The sequence below is a fragment of the Cuculus canorus genome, chromosome 27 (assembly GCF_017976375.1).
Source record: "Cuculus canorus isolate bCucCan1 chromosome 27, bCucCan1.pri, whole genome shotgun sequence".
Lineage (NCBI taxonomy): Eukaryota > Metazoa > Chordata > Aves > Cuculiformes > Cuculidae > Cuculus > Cuculus canorus.
The window spans coordinates 6,623,804-6,639,276 of NC_071427.1; the positions used below are offsets into that span (position 1 = coordinate 6,623,804).

The window sequence follows — 15,473 nt, forward strand, 5'->3', positions numbered from 1 at the left end:
TGGGGCATCGGCCGCCGTGCCCAGTGGGTTCCTCTGGCTCTGGCCAGTCCCTGGCACTGGGAACTATGGTGTTCTAGTACAGCGAGACCCCAACCAGGGCAGGCAGCGCGTTGAGATGACTCGCAGGTCCCCAGCCACCCTGTGTCACCATGCCCCTCTGGCAGCACAGTCCCTCACCAGGGCTTCATCCATGGCAGCTGTTCAAGCCTGGATTTTCTCCACCGCCTTGTCGGCCACCGCTGTCACGGCCATGGGGCTGGGGATGTAGTTGAAGGGGGTGACACGGGCAGCTCTGCTTGGGGAGCCGTGCCGGCTGGCGGGGAACGTCGCAGCTGGTGCCTCGTGGCCGAAGGAGATGGGCAGGGCAGCCTTGGCGGGGGCCAGGGCTTCACCATCACAAGCAGCACGGGCGTGCGGGGGCCCCTCGCGAGTCTCCAGCGTGGGAGAGGTGCTGGAATTGGTCTTGGCCGTGGTGAAGTCCTCAGTCTGCACCACGGCATCGCTGGTCTTCCTGGGGCTGGGGGTGCCGGGACATTCCTCCTCACCGGTGTTTGCCAGGGGCAGCGCGGAGGAGGGCAGCGTGCTCTTGAGGATGTGGGGGATGTCTTCATCCCGAATCCTCCGCCAGGTCCCCTTCATCATCACCACCGGTGGCTTGGCCGGCTGCCCGCTGGGCACCGCCTCGGTCTGTGGCCGCCGCGCCGAAGCCTCAGAGCGGACGGAGAGGCTGGAGGAAGGGCTGCTCGTCCTCCGCACCACACTGATGTTGGGTGAGGACGAGTACCTCTTGAAGGGCTCGGGCGTGGGGATGCTGGTCTTCACCGGCAGCCGGGATGGGCTCTCAGAGCTGGTTCTCCGTGGCGGCTTGACCCCAGCGGGGACTTTGCCACCGGGCTGGGTTCTGGGGATGAGGGGCCGTGGGTTGGGGGCCGCTGGCTTGGCCGCCTTGAGCTCCTCGCATCGGGACGAGCAGAGGAAGACGGCTGGGAGGGTGGCACGGCTGCGCTGCGGGGAGGCTCGTCGGGGCAGCGAGGCTGCCGGTTGCGCCGGGGAGAGCTCAGCACGGTGCCGCAGCAGCAGGCTGGAAGATTCCTTGATGAAGGTGAGCTGGCGCAGGAAGCCGGAGCGGTCCGAGTCACTCCCGCTGGAACGGGCTGATGACATCCGCACCAGGTTGAGCCGTCTGCCCGCCGACCCCCCGCCCCGCGCCTTGCTGCCATCCTCCTGCTCCTCCAGCACTGGCATGGCCCCCCGGCCCGGCAGCGCCTTCCTGCTGGGCTTCTGCATGAAGGGGATGCGGACGGGCGACTTCTGCGTCTTGGACTGCTTGGGGGCCGGGGACTTGGGGGCTGCGGCTTTGGCGGAGGGTCCCGGTGGGGAGGACGAGCCGCCCGCCTTGCCCGCAGCTGGGGGACCCTGCTTGGTGAGCTGGGAGGGTGACGGCAGCTTCTTGGGAGCGTGCTGAGAGGGAGTGGAGGTGCGCGAGGAGCCCGAGGATGGGGGTCCCTTGCTGATGCGGGCGGGCGGCGTTGTGCTCCTCTTGGGCAGCGTCAGGTCCCCAGTTTCGGGGGGCTTTCCCAGCCGGTGCAGGCTCCGTGAGCGCTGCTGGCTCAGGGAGAGGTTCTTGGCCGGCGGTGCCTCTGGCTTTGCCGCAGGACTTTTCTTCGGGGTGGCCCGCGGGCTGGGAGCATCCTTGGCCAGGCTGGGCATGTAGATGACGGTCCGACCACGGAAGACCACAGGCAAGTTGGGCACCGGCTTGGTGGTCGCCGGGCTCCGCTCTGCCCTGGCACTTCCACGGCCAGCGGGACGGGCACTCGGTGCGTCCTTCCTCTCTGGGCGGCTCTTGCTGTGCTCCCTCCTCACAGCGTCCCGGCTGGCTGCGCTGCTGGCTCGCTTCTTCTCCTGCCTGCCCAGGGAGATCTGCAGGGTGGAGCCAACCGAGAGTCCCGACATGAAGGAGAGGATGGAGTCGGACTCGGAGGAAGGCTCCCGCGACAGGGAGGCAGCAGCCCGGTGCAGCCAGGTGACGATGGAGTTGGCGCCCTCCTGGATGGCTTGCCACTCCACACTGTCCAGGTCTGAGCCTCGGTCGGACCCAGCATCCTCGGTCGGGCGATGTCTCACCTCCGCTTTCCTCTCCCTCCCACCAGCGCCTGGTGTCTTCTGCTTGCGTTCCACCACCCTCCGTCGAGCCAAGGGCCGTCGGCACTTGGGCATGGCCGAGCCGATGCACTTCTGCAGCAGGTCATCCTCCGAGTTGAGGCTGGGGGAGCCCTCCTGCGCCTTCCCTGCCACCGTGGCCGACCGCGGCCGGGGAGCTTTGCCGCAGGGCTGGCCCCGCTCCTCGCCATCGGAGAGGTTGGCATCGCTCAGGGAGCTCATGGAGGAGCTGAGGGAGTAGCACGGCGGCATCTCATCAGCGATTAAGTTGTTCTGCGGCTGTGGCTTTGCCTTCGCTGGCTGGGGACCGGGCTCAGGCTCCCTCTGGGGCACAGAGCCGCCACAGCGTTCCCTCCAGGATGCCCGTCCGGGCTGGGCTCTGCTGCCGGACACCTCCCTGCCGACCTCGGGCAGCTCATCCAAGTCCCGCTCATAGAAGCAGTAGATGGCTTCCTCCGTCGGCGTGGTGTGGCACAGCGACTGAAAGGCCACCCCATCCTCCTGGGGAGCATTCTTCCTCCCAGAGGGACCATCGACCCTCCCCACCTCCAGCTCCAGGGTGGGTCCGCTCTTTGGGAGGGTCTGGCCCCGCTTCCCCTCCCCGCCTTGGCCCCGGCTTGATCCTGCCTTGCCTTTGCCCGCTGAGCTCAGCCGGGCGGGAGCTGAGCTGCCTGAGGTGGCTCTCCTGGCCGGGATCGCGCCGGCGCTGCCCACCTTGTGGTGCCCCTCGGGCAGGACCCCTGCCGGGTGTCCCGTCCCTGGGCCGCGGGGGTGCTCAGCCTCCTCGGTGGCCGTGTAGCACAGGGTCTCATCGCTCAGCGAGGCAGTGCTGGAGAAGTTGACGGGGGTCCCATCAGCCGAGTCGGTGAAAGAGTCGTCATCCTTGAAGAAGTCACGGGTGGTGGCACGCAGGTGCTTGGGGACACCAGGGTGTGTGTGGGCTGGCACCAGCATGTAGACAGGGACGTGCACTGGCTTCTTCGTCTGGGGGTGCAGGACTTGGCCAGAGAGAAGGGAGGTCTTCACCTTGCGGAAGCGGGAGGGCATGGCAGAGCTGATGCACTCCTTCAGGATCTCGATGTCATCATCGGAGGTGGGCTCAGGGTGCTCAGCCCGTCGCCGGACATCCAGGTACCGCTCCTCCCGACGCTCCTCCCGCTTCTCATGAGCTGCGAAATTCAGGCTGTTCTTCTCCGGGAAGGTGGGCATCAACTTGAGCTCCACATCCTTCTGGACGTAGTGCTCGTGGAGGGGCAGAGCGCTCAGGCTGGAGGCGCAGGAGAAGTTCTCATTGGGTTTCTCCACTGTGAAGTAGACCATGGAATCCAGATCCTGGGGAAGCTGGAACCGTTCCTTGAAATCAGTGATCTCCATGAATTTTTTGACATTGTTCTCCCACTGGATGTTGAACTGGCTGGTCTCCTTCTCAGGTTGGCAGCCCAACTCAAAGAGGGGTGTCTTGCTGCGGCTGGGTGGCATGGTCTGTCCGGGGCTGTCAGGCAGTTCGCTGGGACTGATGGTGCCGCTGATCATCTCGCTGCAAGGGTCGCTCTGGATGGAGCTGGCAATGGAGGGGCTCTCAAAACTGCCCAGGGAGCTGACAGAGCTACAGCGGCTCATCACCAGGGGTGTCTCCTGGATGTAGTTCTCCGAGGAGCTCGAGGGAGTGAGGTCCTCCTGGCGTGATGGGGATGATTCTCGCAAGAAGACCTTGTCACGCTTTGTGAAGGGGATGGTGATGGGCTGGGAAATCCCCACTGGCGTGGTTGGACCCGGATCCACAGCTTTCTCCTTCTCCTGTCTCCCATCCTCACCTTCCCCATCCCCTTCTTCCATCTCCAGTATCTCCAGGGAGGAGTCACTGTCCAGGTCGTTCTCACTGTGGCTCTGCCCATCCAGCACGTTGTCAGCTGAGGAGAGGGAGGAGAGGGAGCTGCACCGGGAGAAGCAGATTGGGGTGTCCTCCACTGAGTACTTCTGCACCGACTCCTGCTCTGCTGTGGCCGGCGGGTGGGCAGGCAGCTTCTCTGGGATCTTGCTCAGGCTCTCGGCTGTCTGCAGCAGCGTCGGGGGCAGCCAGGCCTGCTTTCTGCCCAGGAGCGAGGGGTGGTGGCCGGTGTTGGTGGCCGCACCACTCTTGGCCAGGCTCTCGAGCACAGGGACGTGCTGGTAGGACGGGGAGAGCTTGATCGTGTGGACGTGGGAGTCAGGTGAGGGCTTGCTGCCCGTCTCCTTCTTCCACTCGGGCTCCTTCTCCAGTGCCTTGGGGCTGGGGAAGGTCACTGTCTTCTTGGCCCGTTCAGGCAGGTCTCGCTGCTCTGGCTTGTCCGGCTCAGCTGGGTCTCTGCCCTTGAGCACAGGGGGTTCAGCTCGCTCTGGTTTGCCACCCAGGATGCTCTTGAGGTCAAGCCGGCTTGGCCGCTTCTGGTACCGCTGCAGCTCGTCCCGGTAGTCAAGGAAGGTGGCCCTGGTGCAGGGCTTCATGTGCTCCTTGGTGCAGTAGCCATCGCTGGTGCTGCCACTGTTGAGGCTGTCGTTGGACAGGCTGGTGTAGGCGGTCTTCAGCCGCAGCAGCGTGTGCGCCCGGCTCAGGCTCTCCCTCTTGGCAAAGCTGCCGGCGTCCGAGAGGCGGCACGGAGAGCAGGACTGGGCACGTGCCTCGTGCACCTCCTCGGGGCCGTATTGCCAGTCCAGGCAGTGGTCCTCCGAGCTGAGGCTGAAGCTGTCATCCGAGGATGTGTGCATGGTGGAGATGTCCTCCACCAGCTTGTCGATCTTGGCCACTGTGCTGGAGATCTTGTTGGCCAACTTCTCAGCAGCCAGCGAGACATCATCCTCTGGCAGTGGCAACTTCTTGGGCTCAGCCGGTTTGCCACTGCCATCCTTCTCTGGCTCCGGACATCGCCTCTGTGCCAGTGCCCGGGGCAGTGCCTGCCCCTGCAGGAAGGAGGAGTTGAGGAACATGGAGAGGACAGAGGCACTGGCTGTCTCCACGCCGGTGGAAATGTTGGGCACTTCGTCATCATCGAAGCAGCCAGAGTCAGAGGCGTAGTCCTTCACCAGGCTCTCCATGTGCCGCGCTGGCTTCTTGGTGCTCTGGCTCTTCAAGCTCTGCTTCTCCATGGTGTCAAAGGTCTCAGCCAAGTGCTTGGCGTCCAGCTCGGCCTCCAGCGCCTTCTGCTTGCGCATGTAGAGTGAGGGCATGCAGGAGCCCGGCGAGACGACGGTGGCATCCTTGTACTTGGGAGGCCGGTTGGTAAGGAGGTTGCGGAGAGCGGCTGCGCTGCCCATGGCGATCATCTTGTGCTTGGAGTGGATGAGGTTGCGCAGCATGCTGACCGCCCCCAGGTCCCAGAGCAGCTCCTGGTCACGGGGGCTGCGGGCGGACAGGTTCCAGAGGGTGCCACAAGCGTTGCTGACAATGGTGAGGCTGTGCGAGCGCAGGTGCTGCAACAGTGTCTGCAGGCAGTTGTGGTCCCGAAGCACCTGCCTGTGGGACAGGAGGGACCACCGGCTGTCAGGATGGGCCCTGAGCCCCCTCCCCAGCACCATCCCAACCCCGCAGAGATGCCCACCTGTAGTCCTCCCGTGTGGCAATGAGGCTGGAGACATTCCTGAGGATGCCGCCACCGCTCTCGATGATGGCCAACGAGTTGCTCTGGCACTTGTAGGTGAGGGTGCTCACCAGGAAGCCCAGGGCTCCCTCCACCCCACAGATGGCGGCTTTGTTCTCTGTGCTGTGTGCTGACAGGTTCCACAGTGCACTCAGGACACTCTTCAGAGTGGACTCCTGTCCCAGGGAGGGGAATCACATCCATCAGCCCCATCCTGACGCTCCAGCGCCTGCTCCCACCCTCCCCAGTGCTCACCTTGCCAGCGTGCAACGCACATCGCATCAGTCCGGTCACGCTGCCCACCTCCCGCAGCACCTTCTTGCTGTTGATGTCAGCCCTCCAGGAGAGGTTCCTCAGGATGCTGGAGACCACCTGGGAGGGCAAAGCAGGGTAGGAGGGTGCAGGGACTGTCCCCATTCCTAGAGGAGCCCCCCACACTGCTGACACCCACCTGGTGCAGCTCCTCGCTGTCAGAGCCCAGCTGAGCCACGATGGCCTCCATGCAGCCCCGGCGGGAGCACAGCGTTGCCTGCAAGGAGGAAGAAGGTGGTGAAGGCAACACTGCAGCCCCCTGGCCCCGCTCCCCACCCTGCAGCCCACTCTGACCTTGTTGACCACGTCACCAAAGGTGAGGTTGGTGAGGGCCATCCCCGCGTAGCGCCGCAGAGCCAGGTTCAAAGGGTCGTTAGTCATCTTGTGCATCTCGTAGTCCACCTGCAGCAGCTCGGCCACCGCCTGTAGCCCACCTGTGGGGTGGGAGAGGGGGTCACTCAGGCAAGGGACCCTCCTTTGCACCCCCTCCCAGTGCACCATGACAGGGATGCCTGCAGTGCAACAGGGATGGAGCCCCCGCCCTGCGCTCACCCAGCTCGTTCATGGCCCGCCGGTACTCCTCATCAAAGGAGAGCTTCATGATGGCGCAGGTGGCCTGGCAGATCTGGGGCTCGATGGGCACTGGCACTGTAGGGAGAATCATAGACTCATGGAATGGTTTGGGTTGGAAGGGACCTCAAAGCCCACCCAGTCCCACCCCCTGCCCTGGGCAGGGACACCTCCCATCGGATAAGGGGCTCCAAGCCCCATCCAACCTGGCCTTGAACATGTCCTGTTTTTGTCCCCCAACATCACCTGCTGCCTCCAGAACAAATGGATGCTCCCAGCCACCTGCACCCACTCCATGACACCCCGCTCGCCCCTGTACCTGCGCCGCCCTCAGGGCCTCTGCCCCCGTCCCGGCTCTGCATCTGTAGCCAGTCCCAGCAGGTCTCCGAGTAGGAGCGGATCTGCTCCAGCACGTGCAGCACCCGCATCTCCTTCTTGGCCTGGCCCTCATCGGGCTGCGAGAAGACGATGTTGTGGAGGGCGGCGTTGGCACGCATGCGGGCATCCTTGGCACTGGTGGGGCTCTCTGGAGGTCCCGGTTCTCCGTCGGAATCGTGCAGGATCTGGATAAGCAGGGGCAGGCAGCCAGACTTGCGCATGGCCAGGCAGCTCTCCTGCGAGCTGGACATGGCCAGCAGCGTGCGGGACATGTCGTCCTTGTCCCGCGTGGCCAGCATGGACAGGAGCCAGAAGACCACTTCCACCTGTGGGTGGAGGACACAGGGTTACCCACGGCCTCTTGCAGCCCATCCCACGTGAGCTCCACCACAGCTACATCTCACCTTGCTGCTGCCCAGGCTGCTGCCCCCCTCCTCGGGGTGGGTCGGGGGGTCCAGGCTGCCGTCCCCCTCCATGCCTGGCACCTTCCCACAGAGCTGCAAGGAGCGAACAGATTGCGACGTGCTGCCCTCAACCCCCCCTTCTGCCCCAGCCCTGCTTTTCAGGAACGCACCGGTGCCATTCGATCCGGCAGCGTTTCCCCGTAGGTGCAATCGCTGCTTTCGTCAGTGCTAGGGTGGTATTTTTAGGCTGGGATCGGGGCTGATCGGGGCGGGGGCTGCACAGCAGCAGGCTCAGGAGAAGAAGAGCGTGGGCGAGGCGAGCGGGGTGGGCGGTGTGGACAGCCTGCGGAGCTGCTCGCGGGGGGCGTGCGGCCGAGTGGGGCAATGGAGGTGATGGAGGGGCCGTGTGGGATGTGCAGCTGACTGGGGCGATGGAGGGTCTGGGAGAGGCGGAGGGGCTGTGGCTGATGGAGAGGCCGTGACCATGGTGGGACCATGAGTGACAGAGGGGTCGTGGCCACAGGGGGTCCATGGCTACAGCAAGGCCATGGGTGGTGGAAGAGCCGGGAGCGATGGGAAGGCTGGAGATTATGGAGGGGCTGGGGATTATGCAGGGGCTGTGGGTGATGGAGAGGACACAGTGATGGTGGGGCCACGAGCGATGGAAGGGCTCGAGGTGATGGTGATGATGATGTGGGTGATGGTGGGGCCACGGGTGGCGATGGAGCTGTGGGTGATGGAGGGGCTTGGGAGGATGCAGGGGTTGTGGGTGATGGTGGGACTGTGGTGGATGGTGGGGCCGTGGCTGACGGAGGGGATGGGGCGAAGGCGGGGTGCCCGCCCTGGCAGCTCTGGCGGCCGCAGATGCTGCAGGAGCCACTGCGCCGCCCGCCCGCTGCGCGCCATGGCCTACTTCTCGTCTCCATGGCAACTGCCCATTTCACGGTGCCCGAGCTGCACAAAGCCCTGGCCGAGCCGAGGGGGACAGGATGGGGACGATGGCAGGGGGGCTGCCCTGGACCCCTGCACCCCCTCCCCATGCTCCACCGCCCTGTGGGTGATGCGGACGGACCCCGCCGCTCAGCCCCATCCCCGCTACCTGTGGCTCCGGCTGCTGCACCTTGTCCTGCGCCTCCATCAGCTCCTTGTCAATCTGCTCCAGGCGGGATGCCCGGATCTGGGGACAAAGAGAGCATTGGAGAGGGCTGGAACCCCCTTGGGACCCCCGAGCCACCTGCGGGGGGGTGCGGGACGGCGGCAGCGGCCGGGGTGCTACGAGGGTGCTCGGGGCTGGGTGCGAGGAGCCGCGTGTGAGGGTGAGAAGAGCTGGGTGCAAGGGAACACAGGGCTGGCTGTGAGGGTGCACAGGTCTAGGTGCAAGGGTGGATGGTTCTGGAACTGGCCGGATGGGGTTGGAAGGCAGCTGGAGCTGCCCAAGTGGTGAGGAAGGGGAGGAAGGGACGGCTCCCACCCGCCCTGACCTGCGCCCGCTGCACCATCTCATCTGCCGTCCCGAAGCGCTCCTCCATCAGCGAGCGGATGTGCTGAGCCTCAAACTGCAGCTGCTGCCGGATGAGATCCATCTGCATGGAGAACTGGGGGCAGGGGGGATGGCATGAGTGGGGTGGGGTCCTGCCTGCACCCCAGGGCCAGGACGGTGCTGGGGCACCCCACTCACTGTCTCCACGTGGGGCAGCTCGTCCAGGCGCGTGGCCAGGCTCTGCAGCTGCGCGTAGTACCAGATCTTCTCCTTCTCCTCCTTCTCGATCTCGCCCAGCAGGAAGCACCTGGGGAGGAGGGAGCCCCATCAGGTCAGTCCCCAGACCCCATCGCCCCTGTGCATCCCCCCGACTGTCACCTCTCCCGGTCGAGCTCCTCCAGCATCCGGATGGTGGCTCTGCCCAGGTCCCCAGCACCATCCCGGTGGGACACGGGTGGTGGTGGGCTCTCCTCGGTGCTGCGCCTAGCTGCGGCCACCTCCGTGGGGAACTTGAGGTTGTAGAGGCTGGTGATGTCCATCTGCAGAGCTGGGGGACAAGGACAGAGCTGTGAGGGTGGGTTTGGTGGGGGGACTCCCCTCCCCGCCTTGCCTGGGCACCCACCTTTCAGCTGGTCCAAGACCTCCGTCTGCCCCGAGGACACCATGACCCGTGCCTCCTGCTCCAGCTTGCCCTGGAGATGCTTCAGGACCTCCTAAGACAGGGATGGAGCCATCAGGCGAGGGGGAAATGCAGAGGGAACCCCCCTTTTCAGCAGCGCCAGCGTCGGGTCCATGATCCCCGCCAGGTTCATCCTCACCTTCATGTCCGAGGTCTCATTCTCCAGCTTGGAGAGGTGGTTGGAGTTGTCCTCCAGCTCCCGACGGAGGTGGCTGTTTTCCTTCTTCAGCGCCTCCACCTGCCGCACCAGCTGGTCGTAGGACGCGATGGAGCCGGACATCTTCACCTCCTCCAGCACCTGCAGGGCAGGGGGGGAGGTGGGCAGCCTCCTGGGAGGCTCCCTGCACTCTGCCCCCAGCACCCCAACACCCACCCAGCACCCCAGCACCACCCGGGGGACCCCCAGCCCCCCAAGGAGGGGCCAGGCTGCCCTGGCAAGAGCCGGCGCCCCCCAGAAGCCTCCCAGAAGGGATGTCCTCGGCACAGAGGGGGTCCGTGTCTGTACCCCTCGCAGCAGGCAGCCCCCAGCCCCCCGACAGCCCCCGCCTGATTTCCATCCTCTGCAGCAGTTCAGCACTCCGCTCCCTTCCCCCTTTGTCTCGCTTTTGTCTTCTCCCAACCATCCCTCGCTCCGCTCCCTCCGGCAGCAGTGCCAGCCCTGCCCCCCCCAGCACCCCCAGCCCCACTCTGCCCCCCAGCCCCTTCAGCCCCCTTTTCCCCCCTCCCAGACTCCCCCAGCCCCCCAAACCTCCTCCTCCTTCTCGCTGCAGCGCCTGCAGCCGCCCTTGCACCTGCCGGGGGGGCACCCAGGGCACCGGCACCCGTGGACATGGGGGGGACACGGGGCTGGGGACCCCTCGTCACCCCCCCGGTGGGTGAGGCTGGTGGCTGAGAGCGCGACGGCTCCGTGCCGCCTTCATCCACACCACGTGTGTGCACGGATGGGTGTGCACAGTGCGGGGGGGGCAGCAGAGCCCCCTTCTCCCCCCACCTCACTGCGCCCCCGCCTCGGTGTGCATGAGCACCCATGGGCTCAGCCCCCCACAGCGCAGGACCTGGGCCAGAGGCCGCCAGTGTCCTTGTCCCCCCCAAAGCTGCCCCACGGCGGCTCCCAAACACCCCGAGATCCCTCTGCTTCCTTTTGGGGGGGATCCAACACCCCCACATCAGCACCCAGGCAGCAGTGAGACCCCAGAACCTATCCTGGCCCCTGCCCCTAACTGCTCCATCACTCCCACACCCCACAGAGGGGCCCCCCATCCTTCCCCCGATAGGGGTCCCACTGCGGGGTGCAGCCCTCTCCCCACCGCCCAGCTCTGCAAAGACCTTGTGGTGTAAATACCCCCCCGGGAGGGAAATAATAAGCTCTGGGATGGGAATAACCCCCCAGGAGGGCTGGGAACAGGGCCAGGGGGGTTGTGGGGTGCAGGAGGTGGCAGAAGGACAAAGAATGTGATGGGGGGACAAGGGCTGCAGGATGGACACGGAAGGATGCAGGATGCTCAGTGAGGGATGGAGGACAATGAAGGATGCAGGAGGGAGGATATGGGATGCAGGAGGATGGGTGAGGGATGCAGGTTCAGCAGGGCCTCCTGTTACCATGGCAACAGGGGATTGGGCAGCAAGGTGGATCCATAGCCCTTTCCGAGCATTCCCGGAACACAGAGGGGTTTGGAACACTCTGCGGTGAGGATCATAACCCAGGGGTCCCACGCCAGCAGGGCAGCCCATCCCCACCATCCCCAGCACCCCAAACCTCTCAGCAATGACCCAACTGCTCTGTCAGGACTCGCCCCACTCTGCTCAGTCCCACTTGGCTGGGGTGGGTGCTCTCGGGGTGCCCCTGCCCTGTGTGACGCCAGGGTGCTCCGTCCGCCCTCCCCGCGGTGCTGCGTCACGCTGCAGCAGGTCAGGATGGGCTGGGACATGGCTGCTGGACACCCCAGGCGGTACCTGGCACCGGCCCCACTGCACAGAGGTGGAAACTGAGGCAGGGAGATGCTCCCACCCCCTCGTCTCTCCGGCTCTGAGGTGACAGCTCTGGTTTGCAGCGGGTGGGATGCTGCTGGGACAGAGAGTGGCTGGAAGACCCTGGGGGCTGCTGCAGCCCCTCAGGAGGGCAGTGCCCAACTGTGAGACCCCCAGAGCTTGAGGGGGGCTGCCACAGGGCTGGGGCACCCCCTCAACCTGCCCCCGACCCGCCTCACCCCAGCTCCTGACCCTCTCCTGCCTTGGCCAGGGGATCCTGGGGGGTCGTTATGGGGGGGTCTGAGCTCTGGACCCCCACGTCCTGGGCAGGGGCGGCTGAGCGCAGTGGCTGGCAGCAGCGCTGGGGATCCGCAGCCCGCGGGGAGGGGCTGGCGCGGCAGCACCTGCATTTACAAAGCGTCTAGACACAACGGGAAAAGGGGGGGCCAGGGCTGCGGTAAGGGGGGGCCAGGGCGGCAGCTCTGGGCCCACAGTCCATGGCCATCACTGCCCCATGGGACCCAGTGTCCTCACACAGGCTCTGGGGGCTGCGAGGTGCGGGGCTGGGTGCCAGGTGCCCCGACACCCAGCAGCTGCCCTGCTCCGGGCACCAAGGGTTGGCCGAGGCCGCTGGTGGGGTCTGGATGCGGCCGGCGAGGTCCTGGTGGGAGCAGGTGCTGCAGGAGATCAGTGGGTGGAGAAGCAGCATCTGTGCTGCCCACAGCATCCACTGCTCCCACCACACCCTGCGCCGCCCGCAGCACCCACTGCCCACCGCATCGTGCAGCCCGTGGCACCCGCAGCACCCACTGCGCTGTGCTGGCTGCAACACCCGCCGCTCCTGCTGCCCTGCACAGCCCTGCCTGCCACATGGTGCCACCTCAGCCAGGGCAGAGGGTCCCGTGCACCCCACGCTCGCTGCACCCCTTCAGCTCCCTTTGCACGGTGGCAGCTCGGGGGACAGGGATGGGGACTACAGAGGACCCCAAGGCTGCAGCATCATCCGAGCGCAGCCGCCTCCACGAGCGGCCACATCTGAGCCCCCGCCGGCTGCGGCTCCCAGAGCCCCCCGGGACGTTAAACAAACAGCGTGTTGTCACCAGCTCCCGCTCATCGACCAGGGCGCGTGCGGTGGCCCTGGGGACCCCCAACCACAGCAAAGCCACCCCAGGGAGCAGCCCCGCACACACGACCTCCCCGTGTGGGCACAGCCGGGGGCACGAGGGGGGGGGGCTCACAGAGGGACATGGGGGGTACAGCAGCACACGGGTCCTGCTCCCCCCCATGCCCAGCATCCATCCATCCATCCATCCCCCACCGCCCCCATGTCCTCGCACAGGGGCTGCTCCCACACACACACGCACATACGTGCACTCACACACATACGCTGCCTACACACGAGTGTCACGGTCTTGAGCACCCCAAATGTGGGGCAGGTACTGGGGCCCTCCCACAGGGACCCCCCAGGCCAGCCCCCCATCCAGCCTGCGGGCAGAGTGGCCATGGGAACGGGCACCAGGACCATCACCAGCCCACGCCCAGCACCCACCTCGCACCCCACACCTGGGGGAGGCTGAGGACATCCCTGTGTAGGGACATGGCCTCGGGACCCCCAGATCCCACCTGGATGTGGGGCAGAGCTCAGGGGCAGGTTTGGGGGTTCAGGAATGGAGGGGCAGGACTCGAGGGCTGAATTGAAGGCTGAAGTTCTTGAGAGGAAGGTTTGGGAGGGGGGGTTTGGGGCTCAGTTCCAGCCCCTCCAGAGGGGATCCGTGGGGAGCCGAGCCCGCATCGGGGTGGGGGGACAGGGGGACACGCAGCCGTGGGTCCCACTGCCCCCCAGCACCCCAACTGCAGGGTGGGGATGAGATGGGGGTGAGGATGGGGATGGAGAAGGGATTGAGGACAAGGGTAGCGATGAGGAAGGGAGTGAGGATGGAGAAGGGATGAGGATAGAGAAAAGATAGGGATGAGGATGAAATGGGGAAGAAGGTGGAGACGGGGATAAGGACAGGGATGAGGATGGGGTGAGGATAGAGAAGGGATGGGAATGGGAACGAGGATGGAGGATGGAGATGAGGATGGGGGTGAGGATGGTCGATGCTGCCGCTCCCACCCAGGGGCTTCCAGCGGAGCCCCGGCATTAACCGCCCTTTGTCCCCGCGGCCGGGGCTGCGGGGTGCAGGGTCTGAGAGCTGCCCGCGCCCCCGAACCCCCGCGGTGCAGCGGCGCCCGCCGCATGACAGCAGACACAGCGCAGCCGGGGCCGGGGGAGCCCCACCGGCGGAGCGAGGGGCACAAATCGGCGCCCCCCACCTGCATCCACCCCCCCAGCTTCCAGCCGCTCCCCCCCATCATCAGACACCGCACCCTGATCCCCCCCAACGCCACCGGCGGCCGCAACGGGGGCTGCGGGGACCCCGGGGTGATGGAGGGGGGGATGCCGGGGGGGGCAAGGGGAGGATAATGGGAGCCAGGGGGGCCAGGGAGCTGGCGATGCTGGGGGGTGGTGGTGGGGGGGCACAGGGAGGGGCCGGGGGTGCCGGGAGAGTCCAGGGGCGTGCAGCGGGGCTGAGGATGCTCAGGGGATACCGGGGATGCAGGGGGAGCCGCGGGGGGTGCCGGTGATGCTCAGGAGGGGCCGGAGATGCCAGGGGATGTGGGGGGGTGCGGAGAGGGAGCTCGGGGGGCGGAGATGCCGGGGGATGCTTAGAGAGTATCGGGGGAAGCCGGGGATGCTCGGGGGGGGGGGGGGGGGGGAGGGAACAGGGGGTGCTGGGGACACCGGGGGGACCAGTGCGACCTTACCTCATCCCCGGCGGCGGTGGCAGCGGTGCGGGCCCGGAGCCGGGTGCGGAGCCGGGGCGGCCCCGAGCAGCCGCATCCCGCATCCCGCCCCGCCTCCCCGCACCTCCCTCCCCCCCGCCGCTCTCGGCTGGGATTTTCCAGCGGCGCCGACGCCGCAAGGGCGGCAGCAGGGGGCGTCCCCGGGACACCCCACCTCGTGCTGCTCCGGGGGCTTCATCCCCACCCCCCCCGCCGCCTTCTCCAGCCCCAGGGTTCGCAGGAGCTGCCTATTCCTCCGGTCCTGGGACAAGTGCCCCCCTTCCCAAGGGTCCCACTTTTGGGGGCGTGGGAAGAGAGGAATCAGCCTCGAGGGGGCCGCATCCTGCCCAGCATCACCCCGGCACCCCGGCCCCATCAGCCACCTGCCTGCAGCATGGCTGGGCACAGCCTGGACCTCATCCTGATCCTTGTGCCAAGGCTCCATCCGGTGGTCCTGGTCTTCTCAGGGCTGCAGGGCGGTGGGTGCAGACACAGCCCCCACCCGGGCAGAGGGACCCCAGACCCACCCTGGCCAGCAGAAGCCACACGGGGACCACCAAGGTCACCTTCTTCCCCCAGAGAAGCCCGGTGACCAGAGATTCCCAAGAGGACAAAGGGCCCCAGGTGGCATCAGCGGGCGCAGGCAGAAGCCAGTGCAGCGCTAAGGCCCTCAGAGATGCTGTGTCCTGCGACCCCATCACAAGGGTGGGTTGGATGAGTGGGCAGCGAGGCGAGTTGAGGACTGGGTGGATAGTGGAGCTCCAAAGCTTGGGATCAATGGCACAGAGTCCAGTCGGAACCTTGTGGCCAGTGGTGTTCCCTGGGGTTGGCACTAGGTCCTGCCTGGTTCAACACCTTCATTCATGAACAGGCTGACAGGATGGAGCATGTCTTGGAGGAGCAGCAGATCCACCAGAGGCCAATTCAGGGAGACCTGGACAGGCCAGAGTAACGCCATGGACCGTGACAGGTGGGGCTGGCCAGCAGGTAAGAGCTCTGTGCAACAAGGATCTGGAGTCCTGGAGGGCACCAAGCTGGAAACAGGGTGCCTAGAGAAGCTGTGGCTGCTCCATCCCTAG

At 66.1% G+C, this 15,473-nt stretch overlaps 2 protein-coding genes across 3 annotated transcripts; both read right to left on the reverse strand.

Moving 5' to 3' along the window:
* Nucleotides 1–201: 201 nt before the first annotated feature.
* On the reverse strand, nucleotides 202–14,477 carry APC2 (APC regulator of WNT signaling pathway 2). Of its 2 annotated transcripts, none has more exons than XM_054050368.1 (15): nucleotides 14,377–14,477; nucleotides 9,740–9,898; nucleotides 9,544–9,634; nucleotides 9,300–9,468; nucleotides 9,120–9,228; nucleotides 8,923–9,036; nucleotides 8,541–8,618; nucleotides 7,442–7,534; nucleotides 6,979–7,363; nucleotides 6,642–6,737; nucleotides 6,384–6,523; nucleotides 6,229–6,306; nucleotides 6,033–6,149; nucleotides 5,739–5,953; nucleotides 202–5,653 (listed from the first exon to the last, which is right to left on the reverse strand). In XM_054050368.1, exons 2-15 carry the CDS (start codon nucleotides 9,878–9,880, stop codon nucleotides 202–204), a joined length of 7,278 nt encoding a protein of 2,425 aa, XP_053906343.1. In that variant the 5' UTR covers nucleotides 9,881–9,898; nucleotides 14,377–14,477. The 2 variants fall into 2 exon arrangements, with proteins under 2 accessions (XP_053906343.1, XP_053906345.1); XM_054050370.1 differs by lacking the exon at nucleotides 14,377–14,477 and adding an exon at nucleotides 10,349–10,501.
* LOC128849300 (uncharacterized) lies at nucleotides 9,883–11,340 on the reverse strand. Its single transcript, XM_054050578.1, is given in 3 exon segments — nucleotides 9,883–9,898; nucleotides 10,366–10,487; nucleotides 10,489–11,340. Coding segments are annotated over 3 exon segments (990 nt in total).
* Nucleotides 14,478–15,473: the final 996 nt, after the last annotated feature.

Excerpts from the sequence above, each read along its gene's own strand:
- APC2 (XM_054050368.1), bottom strand. The coding sequence starts at position 9,880 with ATGTCCGGCTCCATCGCGTCCTACGACCAGCTGGTGCGGCAGGTGGAG. Across the intron at positions 6,524-6,641 it reads GCGGGCCATGAACGAGCTGG|GTGGGCTACAGGCGGTGGCC; the intron begins GTGAGCGCAGGG and ends CCCACCCCACAG. Across the intron at positions 6,150-6,228 it reads ACAGCGAGGAGCTGCACCAG|GTGGTCTCCAGCATCCTGAG; the intron begins GTGGGTGTCAGC and ends TTGCCCTCCCAG.